This window comes from Castanea sativa, chromosome 9, assembly GCF_040712315.1.
Source record: "Castanea sativa cultivar Marrone di Chiusa Pesio chromosome 9, ASM4071231v1".
NCBI classification, from domain to species: domain Eukaryota; kingdom Viridiplantae; phylum Streptophyta; class Magnoliopsida; order Fagales; family Fagaceae; genus Castanea; species Castanea sativa.
The window spans coordinates 23,473,140-23,488,633 of NC_134021.1; the positions used below are offsets into that span (position 1 = coordinate 23,473,140).

The window sequence follows — 15,494 nt, forward strand, 5'->3', positions numbered from 1 at the left end:
GAGGCCATCTTTGACTCAGGGAATATAGAAAAAGAAATTAGTAAAAAATAAATAAAAAGAGGAGCAAAAAGGATTCCCCAACATCATAAACTAAAATAGCTAAATGTGAAATGATGTTACAAAGCAATTGAAAAAAAAAAAAAATTGTTTTCTAGTAAGGTGAATGACTTTCATTTCTTGATTAATAATATTTTCTTCAAACAAAATTGCCTAATTTCCAGGCCTAACATTAACTTTCAGCTTTGCTAGTGCCATTTGCAAGATTCGTAGTCTCCATTGTCTCTTGACTGTCCCTGTTCTTGATGTGGGCTTCATCCAAGGCATTTGCTAGATTTGAAATCTCTGTATTCTCTTCACTATCCTCCTTGTTCTTGGTGTGGACTTCTAATGGCCCCAATCTTGCTTCAAGATCCTTGACTTTGGAGGTTAAAGATCTCACATTTCGAGCTTCTGCTAGCTGATTGGATGATGCTGCCTGTCGCATAACATGAAAGTTTCTGATCTTAAACAGATTATAGATGTAAAGGAGTAGTTGGTATATCAAACTTGTATAAAGATTACAGCATCTTATAAGTAAAGGGAAGCTGAAGAGAGAATGTAAGCACAGTAGGGGTTTATTCATAGATTATTTTAGTAAGACAATGCAATCAATATTTTGGCCACCATTTCTTCAAACTTAAGTTTATAGAAAGCCTGCACAAACCTAACCTGTTCTTTTCAAACTTCTTCCTGTCAATATATTTTATCAGCACTATGACATCTTGTGATTTCCTCCAACAAAAATGAAAAATTTTAAAAAAAATTCAAAGACAGGGTTGGGGGGAGGAGATTCATGTCTAATGGAGGAAAATGAATGCATATGGGGGAAGTAGATAAGATACTTCCATCTGATTGTTGACAAACAATCATCGATGTTCAACATATAGTAGCATCTAAAGATCTTTAATTAATTCCGAGATTTTCTTTGAATTTGCATTATGCATTCTAGAGCCATCCCTATGACGACAGGCATTTTTTGGAAATTGTATCTTTTTTCCCCAGGTGGTAGTACCAAATACTGAGAAACCACAAGTAGTGTTTTTTGTTGCATAGTACCAAACATGTTCAACTACATAATTTATATGCAAAAATAGGGGCACCAACATTGGCCACATTCCAAAGATGGAGAAGTCAAAAAAGCTTCAGGGATAAACATATATAAAAGTTAAAATAGTTTATAATTTGGAGCTTTTGCAAATGCCAATGCTGTAAATTTGAACTTTTCTAATATCTTCATAATCATAATGTCGAAAAAATTGTACAATTTGCAGGTTTAAGAGAAAACATGAGCAACTTGGACAAATCTAGAAAATTCTTAACAAGTACGGACACATGCAGTTTCTAGTCCCATCTGCATTCAGGCAAATAAGGATGTATAAAATAGATAAACTGGTGAAGTGTCGGGTTTCGGGTTAATTTCACAAAAGTTGTGACATCCTTAAAAATCTTAGGACTTTTAGGTGTGTTACTTTGGCTCTACCAGGTCTTACTCAATTTAGATTTAAACTAGAAACTCATTTCATGAAAATTACACAATACCAAGCAGTCAAAGGTTTTTTTTTAATATATATTCTTTTTGGTGATAAGTTAAAATATGTTTCTGTTTTGGTAGAGAACTGGTGAATGCAAAGTGTTCGTGCATCTAATTAAAAATAAAGAAAGAAGAAGAAAGAAAAGGAAACCATTGAAAAGAAACAATTGCCTCTTAAGTGTTGAGAATAGATGAGTCATGACAGAAAAAATATAGTTCTTAAGCATGTCACACTTCAAGATATAGTTTTCTTAATCACATAGTATCAGCTACTATTTATGTTATAAAAAGATAAAATAAATAAAGAACAGAAGCATTTCCATATACATGTTAACGCTCACCTTTTCTAGTTGCTCCACCCGTCGCTTCAGATCCTCTTCAGAAGCTTCTTTGTGAATACCTTGAAGAATATGTAGCAAGTGCAAATGTATTGTATCTGAACAATGTTGTTCAGTCATACAGTGAGGGATAGTGGATTGACAACCCACTGCATAGAAAGGGCAGTTCACAAGCTTCATTTTACAGACAGTGATGCAATGCCTGTCCATCTCACGTCTCCTGATGTTGTCTGAGCACTTCTGTTCACATGGAATTATCTTGAAGGGACAAGCTGAATCATGCTTCTCCAAGTGACTGGCACAAAATCTGGCATTACAACCTTCATTTTCACAGGCCATAGGTCTAAAGCTGCAGAGGGAAACATGCTGAGCAAGCTCTTCTGCAGAGTTGAATTTCATATTGCAGTGAAATGCATTCTTGAAGTCAACATTCTTGAGCAAAGTCTCTGCAATTACTTCCCTCCCATCCAACAACCAAAACCCATTTATCTCCATCTCTTGCACAAAATCATCTATCTTGTCTTCCCTCTTTTCACTCAGTAGCCATCCCGAAACCCGACTAAACAAATTCCTCTTTGAACTTGCAAACTCATCAACAAAGTCAGAAATAAGATCATAGGGATGGTCCGGTGCTCCAGACTCAAGAACACCTTCTAAGATAACAGATTCAGCGACAAAAGTTTCACTTCTCTGATTAAGATAATCCACCAATTCTTTTCTCATATCAACAGCTACTGAAGCAGGGCTCCTGAAGATATCACCTGTTGTGTTGTCAACACAAGCTGTAGCTAATCCTGGGAGGAACTCTTGAGCTATCTTGTGAACTATTTCTGTATCAGCAAGATCACATTTGAATGCCGGGCCTCCTTCTTTCTCATCATCAATCTTCTCTGTTACAAATTCCACATCATTTGCGGGAAGATCCATGCTCAAAGATACCTATAAACAATTCCAGCTACAAAAATTAAAAAAAATTAAAAATTTAAAAAAAAAAACCCAATTTTTTTTAATGATATAGGAGAAGTTAGAAAAATTACAACATAAATCCAATCATCCATCAACAGCCAGGGGATACACCATTCAAAAAGTATATACATAAAAATGAATGTACATTGCAATTTCAACTTAATAAACCAGAGATATGAATATGATTGATTTTTTTTTTTTTTTGATACACTGATTTTCTTTTTAGATGTACATACCTAATTTCTAAGGAATTTCAAGAAATTTCTACAACCAGCATAATTTTCTATATATATATATATATATATATATATATATATTTTTTTTTTTTTTTTCTTTTTTACTAAAATCCTGTACAAGTTTCTTTCAATTTTTCAGATTTCCAAATAACCCAAAAAAAAAAAAATAAATAAATAAAATAAAAACCCAGATAGAATTATAAGAAACTGTATCTATATTCATTATAGAAATATTTGACATACCTAGATTTTGTTCAAAGGGCTTGAAGATCTGACAAGAAAGCTTTACAGGTGACTTGAAGTGCCAAATTGCGTAAATTCTGCAGCGCCCAATTGACCTTAACAAAATTTAAGTGACCATTTCGTTTTCAGAGAATTTATATAGACCCAGCTAATACTAAATTTTTTAAAAAGGAAAATAAAATTAAAAAAAGGGATGTACCTCTAGATTTGGCGCAATTTCTCATTTGGGTTTAGGCTCTTGAATGAAGCTAAACAATAGGATTACATTAACAAGGACTCCAGCTAATTTTGGCAGAGAGAGAGAGAGAGATCATCTCTGTGTTTTTTAACCCAACTGTTTTAACGGTAGCTCTTAGTTTACTAAAATACCCCGAATTCCCGCTTTTACAACTATCATACGCGTCAGACTGTGGTTGATACTTTATTACTTTTAAATGGATTCTACCACTCACAGTAAGCCACGTCGAATAATTGTAAAAAATCAAGTATAAAAAATGAGTGTGATCCTATAATTTTTGGCTTTTATAGTGTTGTCATAGATTTAGGGGTATTCCCATAAAAAATTCTTATATTTCTTCTTATTAAAGAAATGCGTCCCCTTCTCCCTTATGATATTGCCTTTTAAAAGTGATAAGAAAAAATAAAAACGTTTTAAAAACCCAAATTGTTAATTTAATAATTTATCCTTCTTCATGTAAACTTATGTATAACAGTATAAGTAATAATATATATATATATATATATATATATATATATATATATATATATATATATATATATATATATAAATGAATCCATAATAAACTACAAAAGTGTATTATTGGTTTTGACTCTGAAGTTCCAATCAAGGTTTTCAGATTCAGACCAGACCAGGAGGTCGGACTGTTTAAACCAGGAACTGGATGAAAATTCAGTTTTTTAAGTATAGAGAACTGAGCATATGTGGCAATTCCGTAAACCCCTAAAACCGGAGTTAGATCGCACAGTCCAACTCCTTAGCAAATTTTTTTTTTTAATAAAAACAACTTAACATAATTTTATTCTACTTAATTAAATTATCCATCTCTTACAAGAAATAAAACAAAATTATAATTAAAATCCTTCAAAGATATTCAACTTTATAATCATAAATTTTAATGTTTTCATGGTTATTATTTTATTTTATTAACTTTCTTATTTAATTATTAAATATATGCTTGAAAATCATTAAATTTTCCTCACATATATAAATATATTAGTCAATTTTGCTTTAATATCTATAAATTTAATATCTATATTTATGCTTTAATTAATTATTAAATTCATTATGACGTCATCACGGTTCGACCCCTGTTCGACCTCGGTTCAACCTCAAAACTTTGAACCTCTCTCTTTTACGGTTCAATGAACGGTCCAAGTCTGAAAACCTTGGTTCCAAGTACATACATGTACAAAAATCTGTTCTAAAAAAAAAAAAAAAAAAGTTCACAAATCACAATATAGCTTTTATAATATTACAATTTGATCATTTTATGAGTCTATATAACCAAAATATTATAGTTCACATGAGATGATTTTGAAGAAAGTCAAGCCATTAAAAATCCTTTCACGTAAATCGTAAGTGGAATTTTGACTTTTAAAAAATCTCAAATAATTTATTCATGTATAAATAAAAGACTTATAAAAGACAAACACACAAATCATTTTTTTTAACAAGTTTTATTGATTTAAAACTTGGTGTACACATTTTTCTAACTACGGACCACATTTAAGTAAATGTGAAAAAGGTGGATGTAAGAGTATTATAACCGTTCATAAAATAAAACGTTGAAATGAAATGTTAAGATGAATAAATAAAAATATATGAAAGATTAAATTAGAAATTAGAAAAATCAATTAAAAATATGGGTGACCTCTACTGATCAAAAGATGATAGAACATCACTTGATATAATTTGGTCATGTTCAGAGAAGAGCGGTTAATGCATCAGTGAAAAAGATTAAGGGTACGTTTGGTATACTATAACGATAATTACATACGAATAAGAATATGTATTACAAGAAATACAAGACAAACATTGTAATGTAATGCATATTACTATTCATTTGTTTGGTGACAACAAAATAATAAAACCCTGAAGACAAGGGAATGAAAGTATTTTAAATCAAACTTAAGATATATTTTAGGAAATATCTTACTCATTTAATTATATTTTCTAAAAAATAATATTATTTAAAATTTGAAATAGAGATTTTTTATTTTTTTATGATTTTTTATTTTCATAATTATTATGTGAATATGGAAAGTTTGTTTATTTGGAAATATATTAATTTTAAAAATTTATACACCTATTAAGGAATAACTATTACATTTCTTTTAGAAATGAATAGTTATTCCTCATTTTAAAGAATAATTATTCATAAGAAATAATTATTCATTGTAATAAAAACATAATCAAACTACTAAATAACTAAACCATAGAAATAACTATTATATTATAGTGCCTATTACAGTCTACCAAATTTTAATGAGGACAACAATGAGTTATTCACTTGAATTTTAATGGCACTTGATCTACTTTTGTAGATCATCCCAAAAAGGAGTAATCTAATTTTCAAGGTAGCCTAAGCCCCGATAAAACCAACATTCAATTCCGATAAAGTTTTAGTCCTTAAATTTATCGTTGACTAGAATATTTTACAAAAATAAATTTATGAGAGAGAGAGAGGGGGGGGGGGGGGAAATGTCTGCTTACGGACGAGAGAGAGAGAGAGAGAGGGAAATGTCTGCTTACCCACTTATCTCATCAAATTATGATAAAATAATCAGTAGAGGAGATAAACAGTTGGTCGTGTACTCCATTTTGTTTTTCTAAGTCTTTTCTTCATGCTAATATTTATATTTTATTGTGCTGATTTTAAGAAGGAACTGAGGTTCCTTAACAGAGAATTGCAGTTGCATATTTTGGAGTTTGCTGATATTTTTGTTAAGAGACCATCGCAATATGCAAAGAAAGTGGAGGACATACGCACATATTGTGCTGATTTTAAGAAGTCTATTATAAGTAAATTATCTAAAATTCATGTTATTCCAAGAAGACTGAAGTTTTATTTTTATAGCTTTTAGTTCCAAAAAGAATTGAAATTTAATCCTTTGATTCTTGTCTTGTCTTTAACTTCAATTGGTGTGTGTGTTGACGTTATTGTTGTTGTAATCAAGGAAGCAAAAACCAAATACATCTCTAGAAAAATCCAAAGTGATCAGAGCTATAATTGTACGTACTTGTAAAAAATGAGTTGATGACAATGCTGTGGTTGTTATTGACCAAGAAGGAAATCTCCAACCTATTCTTTGCAGATGACCTAATCTTGTTTGCTCAGGCTGATAGGAAGAATTTTCAAAGCGTTTGTGAAGTCCTGGATATTTTTTTGTGATGACTCTGAGCAAAAAGTTAACAAACTTAAATCTAGAGTGTACTTCTCCCCTAACGTGACTAATCAGATTAGAGGTGAGTTATGTAATGCGCTGGGCTTCCACTCCACTCCCAATTTTGGGATGTGCTTGGGATTTCCTCTGAAACAGCTAGGATCCTCTACCCGAGATTTTGACTTTGTCATTGAGAGAGTCCAATTTAAGCTTGCTGGATGGAAAGGTCATCTCCTATCCTTCGTTGGGATACTTGTTCTAACCCAAGCTATTCTAAGTATTCCTTCATACGTTATGCAAAATAACTTATTGCCTAGGCGTGTGCTTGATTCCTTGGACAGAGTTAGTAGGAAGTGGGGCTCCACACCGGAGAAATGCAAGCTTCATTTGGTAAGTTGAGAAAAAATAACTAGACCAAAAGAGAGGGAGGGCTGGGCCTACTGGCCACCAAGGCAAAAAAATTGAGCCTCTTTGGCTAAGCTAAGCTGGAGGTTCAGGACGGAAAAAGATAAAAATTGGGTGAAAGTGCTCAGTCATAAATACAAAAAGCCAAGGACAGTGAGTTCTAATACCTGGTCAGCCTTGAAGCATGGAGAAAAAATTCTAACTCAAGGCATGAAATGGATGGTTAGGTCCAACAGTGGTTCGAGTTTCTAGTATGACAAGTGGATGGCAGTGGGTAGTATGAGGAGTTTGATCTATGGGCTCCTCAACAAGGAAGATGAGGAATTGAGGGTGTGTGATTTGAGAGATGGGGTGGATTGGAGCTTGCAACACTGCTCCTTTGTTTTTCCCAGTAGTATTATTATGTACTTAAAATTTTTTCCGTTTACCAAGAATTCTATTTGTGATGATAAACTATTTTAGGCCTCCTCTCCCTCAGGATCATTTAAGACAAAAAAATGCGAATAGAATTGCCCACTATGGCCCAGTTACCCCCAAAAATTTATCAAGAAAGTAGATTTGGAAACTAGACATGCTGCTAAAAATCCAAACCTTCATATGGAAATGTTACATGAACAGTATCCCTGTTAAAGAAGTGCTGAGAGAGAGAGAGAGAGGGATTATGGAGGAATCCTGCTGCCAGGTTTGCAATAGTGGCCTAGAATTCATCTTGTACTTACTAAGAGAGAGATTGTACTTTCGCCAAGGAATTCTGGGATAAAACTAAAATTCCTTCCTTTATCCAGGATTTCTATTCACTTGACCTGCACTCTTGGCTCAAAAATAATTCTTGTTGTTCCTTGCGTCACCATGCCGAGACCCCATGGAAGAATTTGTTTCCTTTTGTTGTGTGGTACCTCTGGACTAATAGAAATAATCTGGTTTTCAAGAATAGACCACCAATCCATTAGCTGGACAAGTCAGTGGAATATGCTGCTATTGAATTCAAGTATTGTGCTGCAAAAATTGGGAGCTTAAAGTTCATACAGAAAGTTAACATCAGGTGGAATAAACCCCATAATGGATGGGTTAAACTCAACACGAATGGGTCGTCACAGGTGGAGGTGGGTTCATTTGAGACCACAATGGCAACTAGGTTGCAGGGTTTAACCGCAATATTGGGATAGCTACCAATGTGGAGGTGGAGTTGTGGGAACTCAGGGACAGGTTAATGATTTGTGGAGATTTCAATCTATCAGCTGTTGAGATTGAGATTGATGCTAAAGTTGTCATTGGCTGGGTTTCAGATTCCTATAACTGTAACTTACACCATGCAACTCTTATTTTGGATTGCAAGACCCTCATCAGCCAGATTCTTCAAGTAAGGATGAGCCATTGCTTTTGGGAAGCAAATAAATGCACGGATGCTCTTGCAAGGAGAGGATCGAAGTTGGATCAAGACTTTATTATCCTTGATTGTCCACCTGTGGACATTGCTATGTTACTATATTATGATAATTTGGTTGTGTACTATGAGAGACTTTGCCCTCAAACCTCTATTGTTGTTGTTTAATGTTAATTGATTTCCGCTTTCTTCCACACAAAAAAAAGGAAGGAAATCTCAAAGGAATTAGAATTTTTGGAGAGAGAGTGTGTGTGAGATCATTGGAAATGTGTGCAAGTTTGTCTTTTCCTTTTGATCATTGATAAAGTGTGTTTGAAATCATGAGAAATGTGTGTAAGTTTGTCTTGTCCTTTTGAGCATTTTAAATGAAAAACTTCTTTTACATTTTAATCCTTTGATTGTAGTCTTGCTAATGTTCTCTAGCTCAAATGGTAATTCCCCATCCTAGTATAATGGAATGAAGGGTGAGATCTTGGGTTTGAAATTCAATGGCTCCGTGTTGCAAGGATGACTTCATTTTACATGTTGCATGTATAGCTTTTAGTTCCAAAAAAATGTATTTAATTTTTTTATTGTTGTCTTATGTGTGTGTGCAGGGGCGTAGCCAAAATTTTTTATTTGGGGAGGTCAGATTACATATTCATACATTAGTCATAACTCATATATATATATATATATATATATATATATAACAACTAGTAATAACCTGTCATTTAAGATTTGTTGTAAAAAAATTTTAAAAATGTTATAAACATAGAATTTCTCTATACCAAATGCTCAATGAATTTGATACTATTTTAAATTCAAATCAATGTACAAAAATGACTAATTTGCTATAAACATGAACCAAAAAAAAAAAAAAGATTTAGCATCACCTATAAAAGTTAGGTTTAGCATTGATCTTTCATAGAATAAAATTTGTCCATTATCAATTTTATAGGATTTCCAATTCAAATTTTAAAATAAATAAATCTTTATTGTAACCTAAATTCTCTTCCAGAAAAAAAAAAAAAAAAATCAATGTTAGCACAACTTATCAAGCATCTAAATCCAAAGCTAAAAGATAAAATCAACTAGAGAAAACCCTCAGTAAGTTAGAACAATGCCCTGTGGCACAATGCACTTCAAAATAGAACACAAGGAATACATAGCACTTTTACATTCTTATTACAAAATATAAAAAGGAAGAACACATAGCAAAAGTAAAACTAGGCATTTATTAGGTTTTGTTAAAAGCATATATTTTATTTAGGTGGGATCTACATAAGAAACTAACAGTGGAGTACTGTCATTGCGAGATTTCAAAGGAATAAACATATAAACTAGCAATGGACTGGGTTCTATGAAATTTTTTAGGGGTCTAATTGGTGCAAATTGTAGAAGCCCAAGTTAAGTTCATCTTATTATAATATACAATTGTAAGGGGTGTCAATAGTTTTGGGGGCTCCATGGCCCCCAATGCTATACGTGCCTCTGCCCTTGTGTGTGTGTAAATTTAAGCTAAAGGGAGGAATGGTATGGAGTGGGAGACCTAGGGGCGGGGAAGCTTTTGAGGGTGTGAAGTAGTTTTTATACTTTTGCCATCTATCAACTGTGAGAGACTGCGACCTTGGCCTCCCAAATTTTACCAGGCCTGACCCATGCGAATTGGTGAGATCGTGATTGTTATTCCTCAAAGTGGGAAGCCCATGTGATATATGTTTTCCCCTTAGATCAAGGGTTTTACAATGGAGTACCATTTATTTAATTGTAAGAAAAATAAGAAAACCTTATGAATAATACACATTTTTATTGAACCTCCTTTTTTTTATTTTTTATTTTATACAAGATAGAATTTCTACTCTAGCCTAATCTAAGTGTAAATGTATGTGAAGCTCCCTCCTGAAGACTTGAACCCCGACCCTGGCCCCCCACACCCCACAAACATTTATACTTGTGGAGTGACCACCGCACCAAGGGTGCGCGGTGGTTTATTGAACCTCCTTGAATATGAATTTACATTTAAATAGAAATTACTATCCTTTTTGTCCTAAGTACAATCTAAAAAAGTACATAGCTTTGAACCTAGTTACATTCTATTAAAATGTAAAATTACATGGATAATTAACTAATCTATAACATGCGATTTAAGTTTGGAGACTAAGTTATAAGGTGGGAAGGTGTTAGGCACCCACCTTGCCCAGTAAAACTAATTTTTTAAACTATGGTGGCCACTTACATATTCCATTAAACATGTCATAAAGCAAAAATACAAAACATCATATTGAATTGAAATTGAATTTTGAAGAGAAATTAAAATATACCACTATTTTGCATCAAATTGAACTAAAATTGAATTTGGACATTGAAACATGCATAATATACAGTTATATCACATTGCATTGAATTAAAATTGAATTGAGTTGAACTTGTCTTAATATGGAAATTTGAGTGGAAAGCATATTCTGAGTTTTACATCATAAATATTTACAAAAAGACACTATAGAATTCTAAGATCTTAAAAACTATTATTTTTTGAGATTAAGTTTAATTTTTGTCTTTTTTATTTTTGAACAAATTTTTCTTTTACTCATGGATATAACAAATTAAAAACATATTACTAGCATGTCTAAAATCCCTAAAATTTTAACTGAAGAAGCATACATGAGACTCCAATTATCCTACCAAGATTATATCTAACCCATTGCATTGAACATAAAAACAATCATGCTCCATATTTATTGAAAAAAATGAAATAAATTATTACCTGCATATAATAGCATCAATGAGTTCCAATATCTCAGAGTCGAATCTAGAATTATTGCTTCATTGTGCTAAGCATCTTGGCAAATCTTAGCACAAAAGCAAGTTCTAGTTCTTCTCTAGAGATAAGAAGGGGTGCCTTGAAATGGGAGTGATTGCTCCTATTTATAGACGTTTGGGAAGACCTCAAACTTGCTATAAGCCAGTTCGTATCTGGTGGAATCTGTATTCAAAAATTTGAATTTGAAAATCAGTTTTTTGTTACAAAAATCTGGAAAAACAAATGCAAATATGGGTTCTGTCTGCCTATTCGGCAGACTACCAGTCAATAGGCAGATTGAGCTCAATCTACCAATTCGGCAAATCGAACCACTTTTTGAAATTCTGAACGTTTTCTGAGATCTTTTAGATCTGATAAATATTTCAATTAAACCCAATCTTTCCAAAATTAACAGATTTAACTTGACTATTTTGTAAAATGTTTATTAAATCTATTAATGTTGAAATGATCAAGTACATGTGTCCACATAATTTTTCAAGCCTTATCCAATAGGATTTTGACATGTAATTAATATTAATTTGTCCAATTAACAGTCCAATTAAAATTAATTGATCAAAATCCTATGTCAGTGAAGCCATAATTACACAAATACATATTAAGAGTTCAATTTTAATCTCATGATATTTTTTGATCGGATGGCCTGATTGAGGCGTGTGATATATCGTCTTGATTGTTTAACTCTCAAGATTCATTGGATGAAAAGTAATTGAAAGTTTAATGGATCAAATTTCATTTTTGCCCTTTGAAATATGAAAGAATTCATTTGCTTATGTGATTAATTAGGGGTGCAGAATAAGGTGTCTACATCAACTATTTGTAGGATTTGTATTTGCACACTTTCAATTTAGATGTCAGAAAAACAAGGTGGCCTTTGTTTTTTAGGAGCTTTACTCATTAATTTATTGAAATAAGATATATAAAATTGTCATAGTGCAATCACAAAATGAGCTGTTTCAAAACTCTATGATCTGATCTTCTTTTTGAGAGACCGTCAAAATCAGGCCACTAGGAGATTGTTTGTTAGACAAAGAAGCCAAACGCTACCCTATTAAAGCTCTCTACTTTTCAAGCCAACCTTGAGCAGTCCACTTGTTGACTAGGCTCAACTCAATTACTGTTCCATAATTCTTATTATATTGGCTAAGATGGAGTAATAATGTTTTTGAAGTGTTTTTTTTTTCTCTTCATAAAAAATGTGCTTATTGGTGCTGTTGGAAATATTACATAAAGTCATAATGAAAGAACAACGTTAACACAAAAAACAAATAGAAAATAAATAACTCAGAGGTACTACATCATTTTCCCTAGACAATATTTGCTCCCACACTATTGTTGCTAAAAAGTTATCGCAAATTTTTCCCAAGATACAACCAAAATGTTTGGTTCTACACATAGCAATTCTGGAGAATGACCACATGATTTCTTGTGTTTGTCTTTAACTTACTATTTTGTAGAGTTAGTTTTTTCAAGTGAACACAAGCCTCTATTTATACCCATAGGGTTATGTTTCATCAAAAAGCACGTATGGAAAGTTAAAATGTTTTATAAAATCGTTAACAAGGCATGAAATCTTTTCAACCTTTCTGAACAGTCACCAGAAAATTTTGCAGAAAATTTTGTTTCACGATTTTCGATTGGCCGAAAATTACTTTCGATCGATCGAGTGCTCTTTTCGATCGGTTGAATAAGAATTGAATAGTGATCGAGACATCCAGAAACTCCAGGAGTTTTTCTTTACCATTTTCATTTGATCGAGCCAAAATTTCGATTGATCGAAAATACTGATTTTCAAATTTTCACTTAGAAAATTCCAAAACTTGAATTTTCACTTTATGAAACCATATTCTCTAAACTCAAATATCATTATTACAACCTATCATTGTATATACCTATATATACAATAGTTGCAATGTTGTGATGATACTAGAAAATATCGTTAATCTTGTATGTGGAAGGCTGGAAGCATAAGACAATTGGTATAGGCGGAATCAACTCCTTTTGTTCTCAACATGGTTTTAACTGATAGTTTCTTTCCTTGAGTTAGAAGGCAGCGTATGATATATAGGCCAAGTATCTAGCGTATGTACATATTAAATGCATTTTGATGAAACAGTAGCCTATGAAGCACGGGTGCGGATTCGGGTTTGAGTGCGGGCGTGGATGCGAGTGCGAGATTCGGCAATTTTTGAAAAAGTAGGGTGCGGGTGCAGCGGGATATGTCTACTAATAAATTATTGAATAAAATTTTATTTACAAATTTTTAAATATATTTTCATGTTATGTTAAACATATACCAATTTAAGAGTAATAATAACTACAAATAATTCATTAATTTCAATTTAAGTTGTTTAACCTACAGATAATTTGGCAAATATATAATAAGTTAATAACTAAATAAGAAATCAACTCAAGTTTTTATTTTATTTTATTTTTTTAACATGTATTTTGGCCAGTTTCTCGGCCAATTTCAGTAGATTTCAGCAAGTTTCGGCTAGAATCGGAGTTGAGATAGCATGAATCGGCACGTCGCCAAGTTTCTAATACAGGTGCAGCGGCCCTAGAGCCGCATCTATGCTTTCTAGTCAATATCTGCCTATCTGCTTAGTTCTACAACGAATCTTCTTGGTCACATATTTTTCCAATCAGGAATCATGATGAAATCTGAATGAAATCTAGAAATCCCTCAGTGCATATGTACATGAAAATGTTGGGTTGCCAAGGGAATATCAAAACAATGCCAATAATATCAATAACATGCCATCTAGGCAATTGTGAAGTTTTTTTTTTTTTTTTTTGTGAAAACTTTTATATTTCTAGATTTATTAAGGTGGAAATCTCTTTTGACATAATTAAGCACCCAAATTTATTTAAGAATTTTAAAGTATAGTTCTTAACATATATAAATAAATTAATAAGGCCACAATTATTTGTAAATATTCTTAATTTGTTTTTATCATTTAGAGTATGTTTATCGACGTAGAAATTCATATGGTAATTGTTAATTCTCCAGAAATTGTGATTTGATTGGTCATTAATTCTTGAGAATTATAAGTTTCGTGAACATCTCATTTTCATAAATCATTTGTTTCAATGAAAAACCATGGGTAAAGATACCGTGTTTTCCAATGTTTAGTAGTATCATAAAAAATGAGTTAATGAAAAATTATCTTGGGTCAATGAAAAAACTATGGTTTATTTTTAAAGATTGTTTTCTACTAAATTTTTTTAGAAACCAACTTTATCTCACAGCAAGTAAGTGAAGTTAAGAGATTATTTTTCAACTCGTTTAAAGTTGTTACCAAACATAAGAAAATGAAATAGTTTTATAGAAAATAATTTTTAAAAAGTGACCAATTTTCTAAAAAGACATTATCACCAAAACAATCCGAGTGAAAGTGTAAGATTTGAACTCCCACCTTTAAAGTAAGAAAAGGTTAAAATTTACAAATCCTATATTTATGGGAATTGTCAATGTAACACTAAAATTTAACTTTTCACCTTTTTCTCCTATAAATGAGTTAATACTTGAATAGAATTAAACTTAAATAAAAAATAAATGTTAATTTTTTTTTATACCAAATATGAGTTTAATTAATAGTCAAGGTTATTTGCGTTATTTAAAAAGTTATCTATAAAGGTCAAATTGTTAAAGGAAAAATGCAAGCAAAACTAGATTGACCCTAGATCTCCTCATTTAAAGGATAAGTACTTGAACTTTAAGAAATACTCAAATTGATCATTCTCTATAAACTTAAGGTCATAAATGAATCAAGTTATTCATGAGTAGCTTGCTCTTAATTTGGAAAATAGTTTATTTATATTAATCCATTCAGTAAATTAGCCAAGTTTAAATTCAAGTTTAGGCTCGATTATTATATGAGTCAAATTCAAGCATAATGATATATTTTTGAACAAGCTAATGAGTATGAGGTTTGAACACAAAATATATATATATATATATGTATATATATAAAAATATCAATATATACTATAATATTGGATTATGTATAAAATTGAACTTAAGTTCATAAGAATATATTATTTATAATTTATTGATATTATAAATAGTCCATTTGGTAATAAACATTATATATAATATTGAAAAATACAATATTGGAATGTATTATTTTTATAATTTTATAAA

The 15,494-nt window shown here is 31.6% G+C and overlaps 1 protein-coding gene across 4 annotated transcripts; it reads right to left on the reverse strand.

The window, feature by feature from the left end:
- Positions 1 to 73: 73 nt before the first annotated feature.
- LOC142609596 (uncharacterized) lies at positions 74 to 3,692 on the reverse strand. Of its 4 annotated transcripts, none has more exons than XM_075781215.1 (4): positions 3,553 to 3,692; positions 3,354 to 3,448; positions 1,912 to 2,847; positions 74 to 475 (listed from the first exon to the last, which is right to left on the reverse strand). In XM_075781215.1, the coding sequence occupies exons 3-4, from the start codon at positions 2,833 to 2,835 to the stop codon at positions 230 to 232; spliced, it is 1,170 nt and encodes a 389-aa protein (XP_075637330.1). In that variant the 5' UTR covers positions 2,836 to 2,847; positions 3,354 to 3,448; positions 3,553 to 3,692; the 3' UTR covers positions 74 to 229. The 4 variants fall into 4 exon arrangements, with proteins under 4 accessions (XP_075637330.1, XP_075637331.1, XP_075637332.1 ...); XM_075781216.1 differs by having other exon boundaries at positions 1,912 to 2,863; XM_075781217.1 differs by lacking the exon at positions 3,553 to 3,692 and having other exon boundaries at positions 3,354 to 3,491.
- Positions 3,693 to 15,494: the final 11,802 nt, after the last annotated feature.

Coding starts and splice junctions, on each gene's coding strand:
- LOC142609596 (XM_075781215.1), bottom strand. CDS start 2,835: ATGGATCTTCCCGCAAATGATGTGGAATTTGTAACAGAGAAGATTGAT. Junction 476..1,911: donor GGGTGGAGCAACTAGAAAAG/GTGAGCGTTAAC, acceptor GTTATGCGACAG/GCAGCATCATCCAATCAGCT.